This window comes from Loxodonta africana, chromosome 15 (assembly GCF_030014295.1).
Source record: "Loxodonta africana isolate mLoxAfr1 chromosome 15, mLoxAfr1.hap2, whole genome shotgun sequence".
NCBI lineage: Eukaryota > Metazoa > Chordata > Mammalia > Proboscidea > Elephantidae > Loxodonta > Loxodonta africana.
Window position 1 is genome coordinate 6225298 of NC_087356.1, and position 15200 is coordinate 6240497.

Sequence of the window (15200 nt, forward strand, 5' to 3'; positions counted from 1 at the left end):
ACAGTATCTCAAAGTTGACTTGTCCAACCAGACTTTCAGAGACTTCCGTGCTGCCGCACATGCCATTTCCTCTGCTCAGTATGCTTTCTCCCCAACTTCTCACCTGGCTAGCACCATCCCACTCACCCTGCACAGCTCAGCTGAAATCACAGGTCTTCGGAGAAACCCTCCCGGGCACTCTAGCCTAAAATAGCCTTGTGTTATTCTCTCTCACAACCCCTGCTGTTCCCCTCCAGGGCACTTACCACTGTTTACTAGTCTGTATTTTGAGTTTCAATATCACCCTCCACCCCCACCTCCCTAGATATAAGCTTCACAAGAGCACAGGGTCTTGCACTACTGAATGAAATGGACTTTTGGGAAAGAACGGATTTTCCTTCTTCAACTACCAATAGCTCAATGGACTTCGCTAACATATCTGGAAAATATAACAGTCTGAAGTATAAAAATCCTCTGCAAACAAAATAATGTTTTAGTTATTATCGTTGTTGTTGTTGTTCTTTACAGGTTAGGAAACTGAGATTCCAGAGGGAATGGGTTACCTTCATAATACCACCTCTCTGAAGCTGAGATCAAAAAAAAAAATTTATAACTCTGAAATGGATCTCCTCTCTAGAGAGAAAAAAATGTCCGGATAGATGTCTTTCAATTTCAAACAAAAATAATTGGCAAGATTACATGCATTTCCCAAAATAGTTTTTAAGCCTCTGTGAAATCAACGCACCCCACACATGCTAGACATTTTGAAGGCTAAATATAGTTTACTGAGAAGACAAATATCTGAAGGAAAGGCAGTCCATGAGGCAACGATGGGCTATTGCTTCAACTCCCATCCTGATCTTCATCTACCCATATAAAGCCATTATCCAGAAGAATGCCAAGCTCTCTCAAATTTTAGATTCTTGTTTTATATTTTATCATTACATATGCCTGTAAAGAAGCTGGAGCCCTGATGGTGCAGTGATTGAGAGCTACGGCTACTAACCAAAAAGGTCAGCAGTTTGAATCCACCAGCCACTCCTTGGAAACCCTATGGGGCAGTTCTACTCTGTCCTACAGGGTCACTCTGTGTCAGAATCGGCTCATGGCAACGGTTGTTTGTTGTTGCTGATTTTTAATAGAGAAGCATATGATTCTACAAGGCTCATTAGAAACTCTACAGTCCCCTGGTCCTCCCCTACTCCCACTTCCCAGCTTCCCAAGGACCAAAACCAAAAAAGAACCTGTTGCCATCAAGTCGATTCGTGACCCTATAGGACAGAGGAGAACTGCCCCATAGGGTTTCCAAGGCTATAATCTTTACAGAAGCAGACTGCCACATCTTTGTCCATGGAGTGGCTGGTGGGTTCAATCCACTGTGCCACCAGGGCGCCTCTTCCCCAAGGGCAACCACTTTCAATTCTCAACTGATTCTCTTTGTATTTACTTTCACATCTCCAAAAACGTGTTAATGTTACCACTTCCTGAATTTTTAGTTTAGGGATTATCTGTCAACTGTCTGATATAGAAGGAGAGGAATTAGGTGCTTCTCATTTACCCCCACCATTATCCCCACCCCCCACCACACCCCATGTCTCCCCATTCAACCAAAAGAACCAAACTCATCACTGCCGAGTCAACTCTGACTCATAGTGACCCTACAGGACAGAGCAGAACTGCCCCATAGAGTTTCCAAGGCTGTAAATCTTTACGGAGGCAGATTGCCACATCTTTCTCCCGAGAACCAGCTGGTGGGTTCAAACTGCCGACCTTTCGGTTAACAGACGAGCACTTAACCACTGTACCACCAGGGCTCATTCCTCCCAATATAGTCAGTTATGCAATAATTTTGGTTAGATCACTAGTCAACATTCACATTATTTATATTATTGAGAAGAAGCCCTCGTGGCACAGTGGTTAAGTGCCCGGCTGCTAACCCAAAGGTCAGGAGTTCAAACCCACCAGCTGCTCGGTGGAAGAAAGATGTGGCAGTCTGCTTCTGTAAAGGTTTACAGCCTTCGAAACCCTATGGGGCAGTTCTACTCTGTCCTGTAGGGTCACTATGAGTCAGAATCGACTCGGCAGCAATGGGTTTATATTATTGAAAGCTGAGCTTTGTAGTAAACTACAAAACTTTTTGCACCCTATACAATTTTTCATTTTCCCTGGCGTTAGCAACTGTCCTGCGATGTTCAACTTGTTTATTTTCTATGTATCAATAATCTATCCTCTAATTCTCCCCTGGTGCGCAGCTCTTCCTTAAATATGCTCAAGCACATTGGGTCTTCTACCCATTTCTCTTCTCATGGGAGTTGTCCTGGAAACTTCTACGCCACTCCAGTCTGGACTGGGGCTCTTTCAGATGTCATTTCAGGATATCACCATCCTGGAGATTCCCTTCTAAGAATTTCTTCTTAAACAAATACCAAAAGGCGCAAATCATTACGGAAAAATAGATACATTTGACTATAAGAAAACTGAGAATGTTGGTTCTTCAAAAGACCCATAAAGAAAGCTAAAAGCCAGGTCATAGAAGGAGAATTTTAAATACATACAATTGAAAAAGAACACAGAAAACACACACACGTGGCTCTTAAAAATAAGATAAGAAAAAGATACCCAACAGAAAAACAGGTAAAGACCCAAACATTACAACCAAAAACCCCATGGGATTTGGTTCCTTGGTTTGGAGGTCTAGGGTCGTGGTTTCATGGGACATCCCAGTTGATTAGCCTAATAATATGTTTAGTGCTTCTGTTCAACCTCCTAGTTCCTTGGTTTGGAAGTCCAGGGTCATGGTTTCATGGGACATCCCAGTTGATTAGCCTAATAACATGTTTAGTGCTTCTGTTCTACCTCCTAGTTCCTTGTGTAGTGCCTGAGGTCTTAAAAGCTTGCAAGTGGTCAACCAAGGCACAACAGCTTGTCTCTATTCACCTGGAGCAACTGCGGAAGGAGAGACAGGAATAGAAGGAGGATATGGAACGTGTGACCCACTGCCTCCCTGAACACCTGCCTCCTTTGTCAGGAGACCAAAAGAACTGAATTGTGCCTGGTTACTGTTACTGAACATTTTGATCAAAGATTCTATAGAACAATCCTCAACAAAAGTGGGAAAATGCAGAATGGAATTTCAAATTCTCATGGACTCCAGACCTTCTGGAGCCATGGAGGCTAGATGAACTCCTGAAACTATTGTCCTGAGATAATCTTTAAACCTTAAACCAAAAATATTCCCTCAAGTTTTCTTAAAATCAAACAATAGTTTAGCTTTGGGTTTTGGTTAGTAAAGAATATCTGCCTTGAGCATTGTGCTCTTTCGAGGTCTATCTATGTGGTATCAAATTGATAATAGCAACTCAAAAGATTAAACAGGAGACTTAGGGGGCAGTGAATTTGTGTTAATGGGGGAGGAACAACTCAGAAAAGTAGGGTGAGAAGGGCTGCACAACTCGAAGAATGTAATCAATGGCACTGAATTGTAGAAGCCGTTGAATTGCTGTCTGTTTTACTGTGCTCATTCTCAACGACAACAAAATAAATAAAAACTGTTTTAAAAGACACAAACATTTATCAGAAGGGAAAGCAAACAGCCAATAAACACATAAAAAGATTCTCATCCCTATTAGTAATAAATGAAATACAAAAACCACTATGAAACACTATTTTATACCTCTGTGGATAAGTGTTTGGCTGCTAACCGAAAGGTGAGCAGCACAAATCCACCAGCCACTCCTTGGAAGCCCTATGGGGCAGTTCTACTCTGTCCTATAGGGTCGCTATGAGTCGCAATTGACTCAATGGGCAATGGGTTTGGTTTTGGTTTAACCTGGGAGAAAGTAACATCTCTGTCAACACCAAGTATTGGAGAAAATGTGTCACTGGAAATTTTTATACACTGAATCACTCTGGAAAACACTTTGGAATTATCTAGAAAAGTTGAAAATGCACATCCCTATGACCCAATATTAGAGCTGACCACAAATGTTCCAGTTCTCTTTTCCCAGGCACTTAGTAGGATTGCACTTCCCCATCTCTTTGAGGTCACATGTGGCCACACAACTTGCTTTGGCCAATGAAGTATAAGCAGAAGGAATATACGTCACTTCCAGCGGAAGCCTGAAGAGCTAGCATGAGATTCGGCAAATTTTCAAAAAAAAATTTTTTTTTTTTTTTATCATTGTAATCATGGAAGCCCTAGGGATGGAGACTCCAACAGCCATCTTTGACTAACTACTCTCTATCCTATAGGGTCGCTATGAGTCAGAATCAACTCAACTGCAATGGGTCTTGCTTTTTTGTTTGTTTAATTATTATTATGTCCTAGAGTGATACAGCCAATGCCTTGTTTGATTGTCTAATCACAAATGTATTGCTCTTATTATGTTCTCATTAAATGCAACTGTTGGAAATGCCAAAGCTTTTTTTAATGGCTTATCAGCCCTTAAAAATGTATCAATTCACCTCCCAGCCAAACAACAGACAAGCCCATAAAATAAACACTAACACCTGAGAGGAATGGGCTCCTTAGAACAAGCAATTATATGAGACAAAAGTACAATATCTGCCCAAAAGCAAAGATAAGAAAAGATCTCTGCTGACCCACACCGGCTATTCAGCATGCGGGAGAAATAAAGTCACATGTTGAACCCATAAAATGTTTGGGGTGTTTGTTTCCGCAGCATAAGCTAGCCCATCTTGACTAATACACCCAACAGTGTCCCTCATAGGTGTATTCCCGAGAGAACATTATACCAGAATGTTCATAGCAGCGTTGTCTGTAATATCAAAAAACAAAACAAGAAACCCAAATGTCCACTGACAGGTGGATTAATAAATAAATAATGATACATTCATTCAAAGGATACTACACATCAAGGAAAACGAATAACCATAAATAACCTACGGCTACGTGCATCCCCAGGGTTGAACGTCAGCGAAACAACAGAGAGGAAAAAACAAGATGGAAAAAAATGCATAAAGTATGACTTGCCTTGGATAAAGTCATAAAATACATACAAAGCTAAACACTGTATTGACTACGGATACATATAAAAGTGCTAAAACTATGAAGAAAGGCAAAGGAGAATCTACCACATAATTCAGGACAGTACTTCCCACAGAAAAGGGAGGTGGGTGTGATCAGGATGGCGCACAAGTGGCCAGTCGGGCACCGGGTATGTCCCATTTTTTAGCAACAGGTGGTGGATACATGGTGTTCCTTTTACTGCTTATATTTTACTGTTACGTTGTCTACTTTCATGCACATGAAAAATTTCACATTAAACTTTAGGTGAATTACCACTGTGTTTACCGTTCTGTTTTTGAGTGTCCACTCTATCAATAGTTACATACACAGAATAAAACCAACGACGAAATGTGGTACCTTTTCCTAAGAAAATCTTACTAAGGGGCTATTTATTTATTTGCCATTGATTTCTTTTTTTTTTTTAAGTAAAAAGCAGGAAGCAGAAAAATAAATATAATAAAATCCAGCAGAACCGACAGACCTGCCAAATGTTGAAGAATATGAATGACTCGAATTCCTAGAGATGTGCTGGCTGGTGGTGGTGTAGTGGGGCAATTACCCTGGTATAGCACAGAATTCTTAAAGCTTACCGGCTGGGCTGGCCCAGCAGACAAACTGCTGCTTGTCCTTACGGCACGCTGCCATGAGAATCAGCATGACAACACTCTTTCTATTATTTATTCCTGTTTTTGCATAATTTCTATCTCCAGGACTACGAACGACATTCTTAACCTGGCAAGCTCGCATCTATCAATTCTATTGGATATCCGTTTATTCGACAAATATTTATCAAGAGTGCTCCAGTTTTACCAAAAAACACAATAAAATATTACTTTAAAAAAAAAGTACTCTCGTGATACACTGGAGTTACAGTGATGAGCAATGGGGTCATGCGACCCCCCCTCCCAGAGCTCACTGCCTGGTGCACTCTAAACAGATACCACAAGGACTTACACAGTTACAAAGTAGGCAGGATAATGGAAAAGTAGGAGGTGGTACAAGAAATCAGGGTGGCCCAAATTCAGATTGGGGCAGGGCTTAGGTAAACACCTCAGAGGAAGTGGAGTCAGGGCCGAAACCCGAAGGGTGAGAAGAAGTAGCCAGCCGGAGCGGGTGGTAAGGCAGCCCAGGCAGAAGGAATAGCTGTGAGAAGGTCCTGGGGTCGCACTGGAGGGTCTGTAGTGAAAAGTAGCACGCGAAGGAGGGGAGAGTTGGTGCAGAGATAGAGCAGGCAACACCCAAAAAACCAAACCCAACCCATTGCCTTCCAGTTGATTCTGACTCATAGTGACCCTATAAGACCGAGTAGAACTGCCTCATAGGGTTTCAGGGGCTGAAATCTTTACAGAAGCTGACGGCCACATCTTTCTCTTACAGCGTGGCTGGCGGATTAGAGCTGCCCACCTTTGGTTGGCAGCCGAGCGCTTAGCCGCTGCGCCACCAGGACTCCTTCATGCAATACCCAAGGAGATGTTAAAAAAAAATAGGTGTTAAAATTTGTTCTGGGCTTTTTAATACAATTGATTAAAGTTTAGCAATTAGAAAAAAGTCTGTACTGGAACGATTATCAGATTTACTACTTTCATTTTAAATAAATTCCTTCTTTATCTAATGCCACCAGAATGTGGAGTCAAGATCAGAAAAGCCTTATCCCTTCACAGCGAGTAAACGGATTCTTAAAAAGCTACAAGCCTCTCAATTATCTTCAGCAATCCCGAAGGAGTTCCAGTTATCCTCACTCGGCTAGCCTCCATTGCCCCACCACCCAAACCTCTGTACCATCTAATAGGTCCTGGGAGGAGCCCTGGTAGGACAGTGGTTAAGTGCTTGGCTGCTACCCTAAAGGGTGGTAGTTCGAACCTACCAGCCACTCTGTAGAAGAAAGATGTGGCAGTCTGCTTCTCTAAAGATTAACCCATTGTCCATTGAGTTGATTCCGACTCATGGTGACTCCTATAGGACAGGGTGGAACTGCTTCTATAGGGTTTCCAACAAGCAGCTGGTGGATTCGAACTATCAGCCTTTTTGGTTAGCAGCCGAGCTCTGAACCACTGTGCCACCAGGGCTCCCCAGAAAGATTTAAAAAAATTACGGCCTAGGAAACCCTCCTGGGGCAGTTCTACTGTGTCCTATAGGGTCACTACGAGTCAGAATTGACGGCAACGGGTTTGTCTTTTGTTTTTGTTTCTTTTTTTAAAGTCCTGGAGTGATAAAGCCAGTGCCTTGTTTGATTATCTCATCACAAATATATTGCCCTTATTACATTCTCATTAAATGCAACAGTTGGAAACCCCAAAGCTTTTATTAATGGTTTATCAGACCTTAAAAAATGTATCAATTAACCTTCCAGCCAAACAACAGACAAGCCCATAAAATAAACACTAACACCCAAGAGGAAGCTGCTTCTTAAAACAATCAATTATAGGAGATCAAAAGGGCAACATTTGTCCAAAAGCAAGGATGAAAAGGCAGAAAGGGGAAGAATATCAGGACGAAAGGAAACAGGGAATCCAAAGCAGAAATGGGGAGAGTGTGGACACATTGTGGGGCATAAAACCAAAGCCATGATACACTTTATGTACAAACTATCAAACGGGAATCAAATTTGCTCTGCAAACTTTCACCTAATACATAATTTAAAAAATAATAATTCAAAAAAGGCATGTGTTCTACTCCATTCCTCGACACGCTCACCTCCCGCTCCCACCCTCCAGCATCTGAGACATGGGCAGGGCTCCTCCCCAGGGCTCCAACAGAGTCCTCGCTGAAAAGCCTAAGAGTTCCACTCACAACTCAACCTCTGTGGTTTCCCAGGAGCTTTGAGCTCGAGTAAAAAGACCCTTCGTCCTCCCCTCCCCTATCTTTCGTGATATAACCCTTAAGACACCACCTCAATCGTGTTCACTAATTCTTCCCAGAAAAATTTCACAACACGCAAAAGGGTTCAATGGAGTAGTAAGCAAGGAACAAGTATGCCTGTGGAAGGTGCCTTCCTGGAGGTCAAAACATTACACAGCTACAAATGGTGGCGGAATAATCTGGAAAAGATAGTGATCATGGTTGTACAACATGAAGACTGTAATGTAGTCAATGTCACAGAATTATACACGCAGAAACCAATGAATTAAAGAATTTTTTGTTGTGTATATTTTCACCACAATAAAAAGAATTTAAGTGTCAATTATTTTGCCTATAAAATTACGGTATTACTATCTCTTCAAATTGATGCTACTGAATTGTAAAGATACCAAGAAAAATCAAAGTACTTCCTTTATTTGTGGTTTCTTCCCTACTGTGCTTTTGGAAAACAAGACCAAAGCCTTTGTAAGACACTAGAGCCAGCATCTGGGAAGTCTACAGGATGCAACAGCTGCCCAGTTGAGCCAAAGATTTTCATCGTTGGCAGAGAGGAAACCCACCAACAAATTCAGCTACCTGAGAGGAACTCAAGCCAGTGTTGGGCTGACCTGCCAAGAAATGCAACACCATGCTGGGCTTCACCTGTTTTCAACCTTTCCGAGAGAGTGGTTCTCAGCAAGCCTTCCGACCTCCTGTGAATCCCGAGTGTCACCTTCACCTCTCTCACCTGGTCCAAAAAAACAAGGACAGGACACTGTCCCACAGGCAGCAAGTAGACAAGTCCGCTCTGTACACACTCTGTACTCACACTTACGCGGGGAAGCAAGGTGAAGGTTCCCTTTACTATCAGGATTTAGGAGCCCTGGTGGCACAGTGGTTAAAAACTTGGCTGCTAACCAAAAGGTCGGCAGTTTGAATCCACCAGCCGCTCCCTGGGAACCCTATGGGGCGGCTCTACTCTGTCCTCTAGGGTCGCTATGGGTTGGAAACCACTTGACCGCAACGGGGCTTGGTTCTTTTGGATTCGGATTTAACTTGGTCAAAGAAGCCCTTGTACCCAAATCCTGTAAACTGCCTTTTCTATGGGCAAAACTTACCACAAATCCCTATTTAAACATTTACCTGTTTGATTATACTCATTGAATACTGCATTTTCTAACAGATGAGTATGTCTTATATCCTTCATTACAATGTAAACATCTTTACAATGCCTTCTTTCTTAGAAGCGCTCTTGTTCTTCAATTTTTTTTTAATGTCATTTTGCTTTATCTTTTTTTAAACCAACTCGGCACCCAGCGCATTTAAGCCCTTAATATATGTTGTTTATTTTAATTCTAACAACCTGATAGGTCTGTTTCATTATCATCCTTGTGTTAAGGATGAGTAAAACTAAGTCTCCCACATCCCGTCTATCAGTCTGTCCTACTGTGGTGGCTCGTGTGTAGCTAAGATGCTGAAAGCTATGACATTTGTATTTCAAATACGAGCAGGGTTCACCTATGGTGGACAGGCTTCACGGAGCTTCCAGACTAAGACAGACTAGGAAGAAAAGCTTGGCAATCTACTTTCAAAAATTAGCAAATGAAAACCCTAGGATCACAACAAAATATTGTCCGATGTAGTGCTAGAAGATGAGACCCCTAGTTTGTAAGGTACTCAAAATACAGAGTGGCCCTAACAATGGACTCTGGCACACCAACAATCACGAAGATGGAGCAGGACCAGGCAACCTTTTATTCTGATGCACGGGGGTTGCCGTGAGTTGGAGCCAACTCAGGACAACTAACAACATCATCAAAACTAAGACTCAAAGGAACTAAATAAACTAGCCCAAGGCCTCTCGGCCCAGATTCTTAACCAGCAGACTTAACTCCAAAGCGCTTTATTTCCATGATACCATATTACCTCCCTTGATCCTACATGTTTAGGGAACTGGATAGCCCGTAACTACTACCACAAATGCGATGACAGAAACAGAGGCATGAGGTAGGCGTTTTGAAAAGCAAAAAACATCATTGTTGTGTTCAAATTCTAACTCTTTAATTAACTGCCAGCCTCTTTGGAAGAAGAATTGCAAGATTATACAGAAATGCACATAATAAAAGATGGAAAAAGTAATAATAAAATCCTCCAGAAGGGCACATCTAGGTGATGACACTCTGTCTTCAAGTGAAGTTGAAGTGCCTCCAAGGAAGCGGGGGGAGGGCCCCGGGGCCGGTGATGCTGGGTGTTCCTTCTGCCCACCGCCTCCAGAACGCTAACTTCATGCCATTGTTCTCCCACGGCAGCGTGAACTTTTACACCAAATATTCCCAGAGGCGAGGGACTGTATCCAAGTGAACACTGTAGATCTTTACTTCCTTTCCAGGACAGCAGAATCACCCCTGTCAGCAGAGTTTTGGAAACAGCGTATAATGCTGAATTTAGCCCCACCAAGTTCCCACAGCCGCCAGCACTGCCCAGAGCCCAGGACTTCCTTCTCCAGACAGATCCCAGGGGGTGGTAATGGCACCCACATCTGTGCCAGCCAGTCCCCTCCATCTGAGAAGTCAGTACCCCCTCCAGCTCTCCACGGTGGCCAGGTAAACAGGAAGCCTCAAAAAGAGAAGGGTTATTCCTGTTCCATGGGGTCACCTCAGCCCCCGTCGGTGAAGCAGGGCCCCGCCTCCCAGCCAACTTTTAGGAAAAAGTGGGCTCGATCGTTCACGCGCATACTCATTCCTCTGCTCGTTCAGCAAACATTTACTGAGTATATACCATGTGCCAGGTGCGACCAAAGGTCAAACACCCGCTCTTCCAGGACAGGCATCCTAGTAAGGGGCAAACGATGAACAAAATAAATAAGTAAATTATGTCATGTATTAGGAAGCAAGAAACAGTTAAGGAGAAAAATACAGCTGGAGAGATGCATGGGGAGTGTGTATGTAGGCTTGTTAGGTGTTGTCGAGTTGGCTGCAACTCAAAGTGACCCTACAGGACAGAGCAGAACTGCCCCATAGGGTTTCCGAAGACCTGCAGGTGGATTTGAGCTGCCCACTTTTGGTTGGCAGCTGCGCACTTAACCTCTGTGCCACCCAGGGCTCTGACTCATGGGTAGGAGGACAAATAATAACCTTCAAAGAAATGAAAGTTTATATTTTGAGGGCAGGCAATTTTTAAACACGTCAAAATATATTTTAAATGCCAATGGAGACATATATTTGCTAGCCCAAAGGCTGTGGTTCAAACCCATCGGCCACTCTGCAGGAGACGTGGCAGTCTGCTTCCTTAGATTTACAGCCTTGGAAACCCTACGGGGCAGTTCTACTCTGCCCGACAGGGTTACTATGAGTTGGAATTGACTTGATGGCAATGGGTTTGGTTTGTGAGTTTTTTTTTTTTCTTTAAATCTAACAACAAATTTGGTATTGCAATAAAAGAAGAGACACTTTTTGATTACCGCTCCCTAATATCTTGGTTCCAATTCCTCTTGGCCACCTCTGTTTGCTCCCTTCAACTCCACACAAACACCTCAGCCTGCCAGAATGCGTATCGCGTCACGCACACTGTGTTTGGGCCACTGCGATCCACGGGTTTTTTCCCTGGCTGATTTTCAGAAGTAGAGTGCCAGGCTTTTCTTCCTAGTCTGTCTTAGTCTGGAAACGCCACTGAAACCTGTTCCAAATCATAGCAACACACAAGCCTCCACTGACAGACTCCAGCGGCTGAGCCCGAGGTGCATTAGCTGGGAATCAAACCTGAGTCTCCTGCATGGAAGGTGAGATGTCTATCGATGAACCACCACCGCGCTGTATATCACTTTGTTGTTGTTGTTGTTGTTAGCTGCCATTGAGTTGATTCCAACTCCTAGCGACCCTACAGGACAGTGCAGAACTGCCCCGTAGGGTTTCCAAGGAGCAGCTGGTGGATTCGAACTGCAGACCTTTTGGTTAGCAGCAGAGCTCTTAACCACCGCACCACCAGGGCTCCATATATCACTGTAGCACCTATTGTTTTCATATATAAACACTCAAGCTTTAAACCCTTAAAATAAATTGCTGAAAGCCTTCTGAATTAGAATTCTGTATTTTCTGCCAGCTGTCTTTTTTTTTTTTGTCACCAACATGGAGCTGCCCTCTGTATCACGTCAGTCTCAACGTTACAAGTGGCACCCGTTAAGACTACCCTGACGGCAGATGTGGTAACTCCGAGTTGCTCAACCCACACAGCAACGCTCTCTGCTTCCCAATTAAGAGCCCGAAGGTAAAGTGTTTGGCTTCAGAAAGGGTATCATCCTTTCTCAGTCAACAGAGGTCTGAAATAAAACACACCGTCCTGTCTGTGTGTGTGTGTATTTTCCTTTTTTTTTTTTTTTTTTTAGCTAATCTTACTGCCTTTAAGAATAAGCCCAAATCAAAGTAAACACCAAGTAAGGCCAAAGCCACAGGCAGGGATGACAATATGAGACCTGTTGGATTCTGAATGTAACAGGAAGTGCATCATTTTGAGTTGAACTACAGGTCAAGTGGACAACAGTGCCAGAAACACTCCAGAAGGTCAGGCATCTTATCCACAGCTCTGCCTTCTTTGTCTGGACCCGTCTCCCCTGCTAGATGGTGACTAACCTGAAGGCAGCAGGCCTCATCCACGTGCCTCTTGGGAGTCTTTCACAAAGCAGCCTTACAGAGCATCATGGCACTTAGTGTGCAGGAAACCAAGAGAAGGAATGAAAGCCTTTGCTAGGCAAACATTCTCTTTATTTTCCATTTCAAATCTTCAACCCTGTCTTCATTCCCCACCAAAGGAGACCATTTACAGGCTAGATACCACACTTAATGTGCCATAAATTAAAAGATACTGCCACCAAAGAAGGAGCCCTGGTGGCACAGTAGTTAAGAGCTTAGCTGCTAAACAAAAAGGTCAGCAGTTCGAATCTACCAGCTGCTCCTTGGAAACTCTATGGGGCAGTTCTACCCTGTCCTATAGGGTCGCTATGAGTCAGACTGCACGTCAATGGGTTTTCGGTTTTATTTTGCTGTCGAAGCAGGTGAGGACAAACCCTCTCCTCTGGCCTCTTTGCTTCTGATGTTTTTCCAAGAGCTCCATCAGCCTCCACTTCCTGAGAGCCTGGAAATCAAGTGCCACTGTGATGCTCAGGGACCCACCAAGGCCCCTAGGATCTCCTGACACCCACACGAACCCCCTCCAGCAGCTTACAGAAACTCACAAGGTGCTCCAGAGGCACCCCCCTCCCCCCACCCCTGCTCGACCTGTCCCACTACCCCCAGACCACTGCTGACCACCGACATCGGTCACCCAACTACCCACAATCCCTCTCACCCACAAGTCTGGAGAACTCCCAGCTACTCCTTGAGCCTCAGACCACCCCCTCTAACTCACCCAACTGACAGCTTTCTTGCCCTAAAGTATACTAAGAACAATTTCCCTTGCACTTGAGTCACCAACACCCAGGCCCAGGACCCAAGTTGGATCCCTTGATTTATCTGGTCTCGGGCCTCTCCTCTGTATAAGGAGGGAGGTGATGGGAGGAAGATCTAGGCCGCTTTTATTTCATATTCCAAATTTCGAAAATTCCATAAAGGACTCAATAAATTGTTCCTTCCTGGACCTGCTTAAGCCCTGGTGACGTAGTGGTGAAGCCTTGTGGTTGCTAACCAAAAGGTCAGCAGTTCGAATCCACTAGCCCCTCCTTGGAAACCCGAAGCCAAGGGTTTGGTTTGGTGTTGGCTTTGACCTGCTTAAACAGGTGTCCCAGCGAATGCAAGCTGGCCTGGATTTCCCAAATGTTTCATTTTCAAAGTGCTTCGGATCATAACTTTTTTTTTTTTAACGCTTTGTTTTTCATAGACTTTACAAGAAAGAGTTTTGCTTTTTCTCATGTAATTCCTTGGGAAAAACTGAAGGAGAAGAATAGCTGGCCTGCTCAATTTTGACACTAAGATCAAGAGCTTTGGGGTTCGCGGTGCCTCTGTCTCCCTTCCGGCTGCGGAGACAGTCCCCGGCCCGCCCTGCCCACACGCCCTGGCCGCTCCCGGATCGCCCGGGCCTCCCGAGCTGCGCTCCGCCGTCCGATGGCCGCGAGTCCTCAGCCGCGCTCGACGCAGCCCGGAGCCTAGGGCGAGTCCAGGTGGCCGGGCGGAGCCGGCCTCGGCGTGCCCGCTGTCACCTGGCACCTGTACGGGGCTCACGCTCCTCTGGGGCGTCCCGGAGCGCCCCGCAGGCCCTCCCTCTCTGGGCGACGCTCAAGCCAGTTTTCCTCCTTGGATCCCCGAGCGAAGCGTGGCCTCCAGGCGCCCACCAGGCCAAGCAGCAAAGGCACCTGCCCTGCCCTGGAAAATGCAGGAGCCCGCGAGTCCCCGTGCCACAACCCAGACCCGGGCTTTGGGGAGAAATTCAGAAGAAAGAGGAGAACACGCCCCGGCAGGGCCGTCCTGGCCCGGGGTCTCCGTGCGCTCGCCGCCTGCGACGCGGCCCCGGGCTGGGAGCGCCGTCCCCGGCGGGTGGCGAGGCCCCGGGAGCCCGGGCCCGCCCGCCGGCCGCGCGCCCCTTACCCGTGAGCCGGCCGGCCCCCTCGCCGTGCCCGCGGCGCCGCTGCAGGATGAAGTAGCAGCTGCTCTTCTGGGTCACCCAGAGCTTCAGCGCGTTCTTCAGCAGCACCTCCTCCGGCTTCAGCCACATCGCTGCGGCCCGCCCGCGCCCCCGGCCCCGGGTCACATCGCTCTGGCGCCGGCCGCGCCGGGCCGAGCCCGCTCGGAGGAGGCAGCGACGGCGGCGCGGGGACCGCAGCCCGCGCCCCTGCCCTGCGCCTGGGAAAGTGGCGCCCGGGCGGCCGGTCCCGGAGCGCAGCGCCCCAGCGCACGGCTCCGCCCACCGGCGCCCCCTGGGCCCGCCCCCTGGGCCCGCCCCCTGGACCCGCCCCCGGACCCGGCTCTGGACACGCCCCCCGGACCCGGCTTTGGACACGCCTCCTGGACTCGCCCCTGGGCCAGGCCCTGGACATGCCTCCTGGACCCGCCCCCGGACCCCGCTCTGGACACGCCCCCTGGTCCCCGCCCTCCGGACCCAACTGGGGGCTCCCGGCACCTCCCCCGACTCCGCCCCCGACCCCGACTCCGCCCTCCGACCCGCCCCGGGCCCGCCCCCTACCCCTCCCACCGCCCAACTGGGGGCCCCCCGGCTCCGCCCCCGGTTCCGCCTCGGCTCCGCCCCCCTCCCCGGCCACCCCGGCCCGCGCCCCCCCCGCTCCCGAAGCGCAGCCCGGGTTTCCGCGCCCCACGCTCGGGCGCACAGCTCCGGAACGGAGGGAGGAAGTCCAGCTCCCTCGGCCAGGTCC

At 46.8% G+C, this 15200-nt stretch overlaps 1 protein-coding gene across 9 annotated transcripts in view; it reads right to left on the bottom strand.

Moving 5' to 3' along the window:
• Positions 1–15200, bottom strand: part of TBC1D8 (TBC1 domain family member 8) — a 183190-nt gene that overhangs the window by 152848 nt on the left and 15142 nt on the right. For 4 of the 9 annotated variants that reach the window (XR_010317894.1, XM_064268496.1, XM_064268499.1 and 1 more), the window contains exon 1: positions 14419–14593. The exons of 1 other annotated variant lie outside the window; for it this stretch is intronic. Coding sequence is in view for 5 of the 8 variants with exons in the window: in XM_064268496.1 (XP_064124566.1) it covers positions 14419–14545 (127 nt within the window). In the remaining 3 variants the exon portion in view is untranslated. Of the gene's footprint in view, positions 1–14418; positions 14595–15200 lie in introns of those variants that run through there. 4 more of the 9 variants (XR_010317893.1, XR_010317892.1, XM_064268495.1 and 1 more) reach the window with 1 other exon arrangement.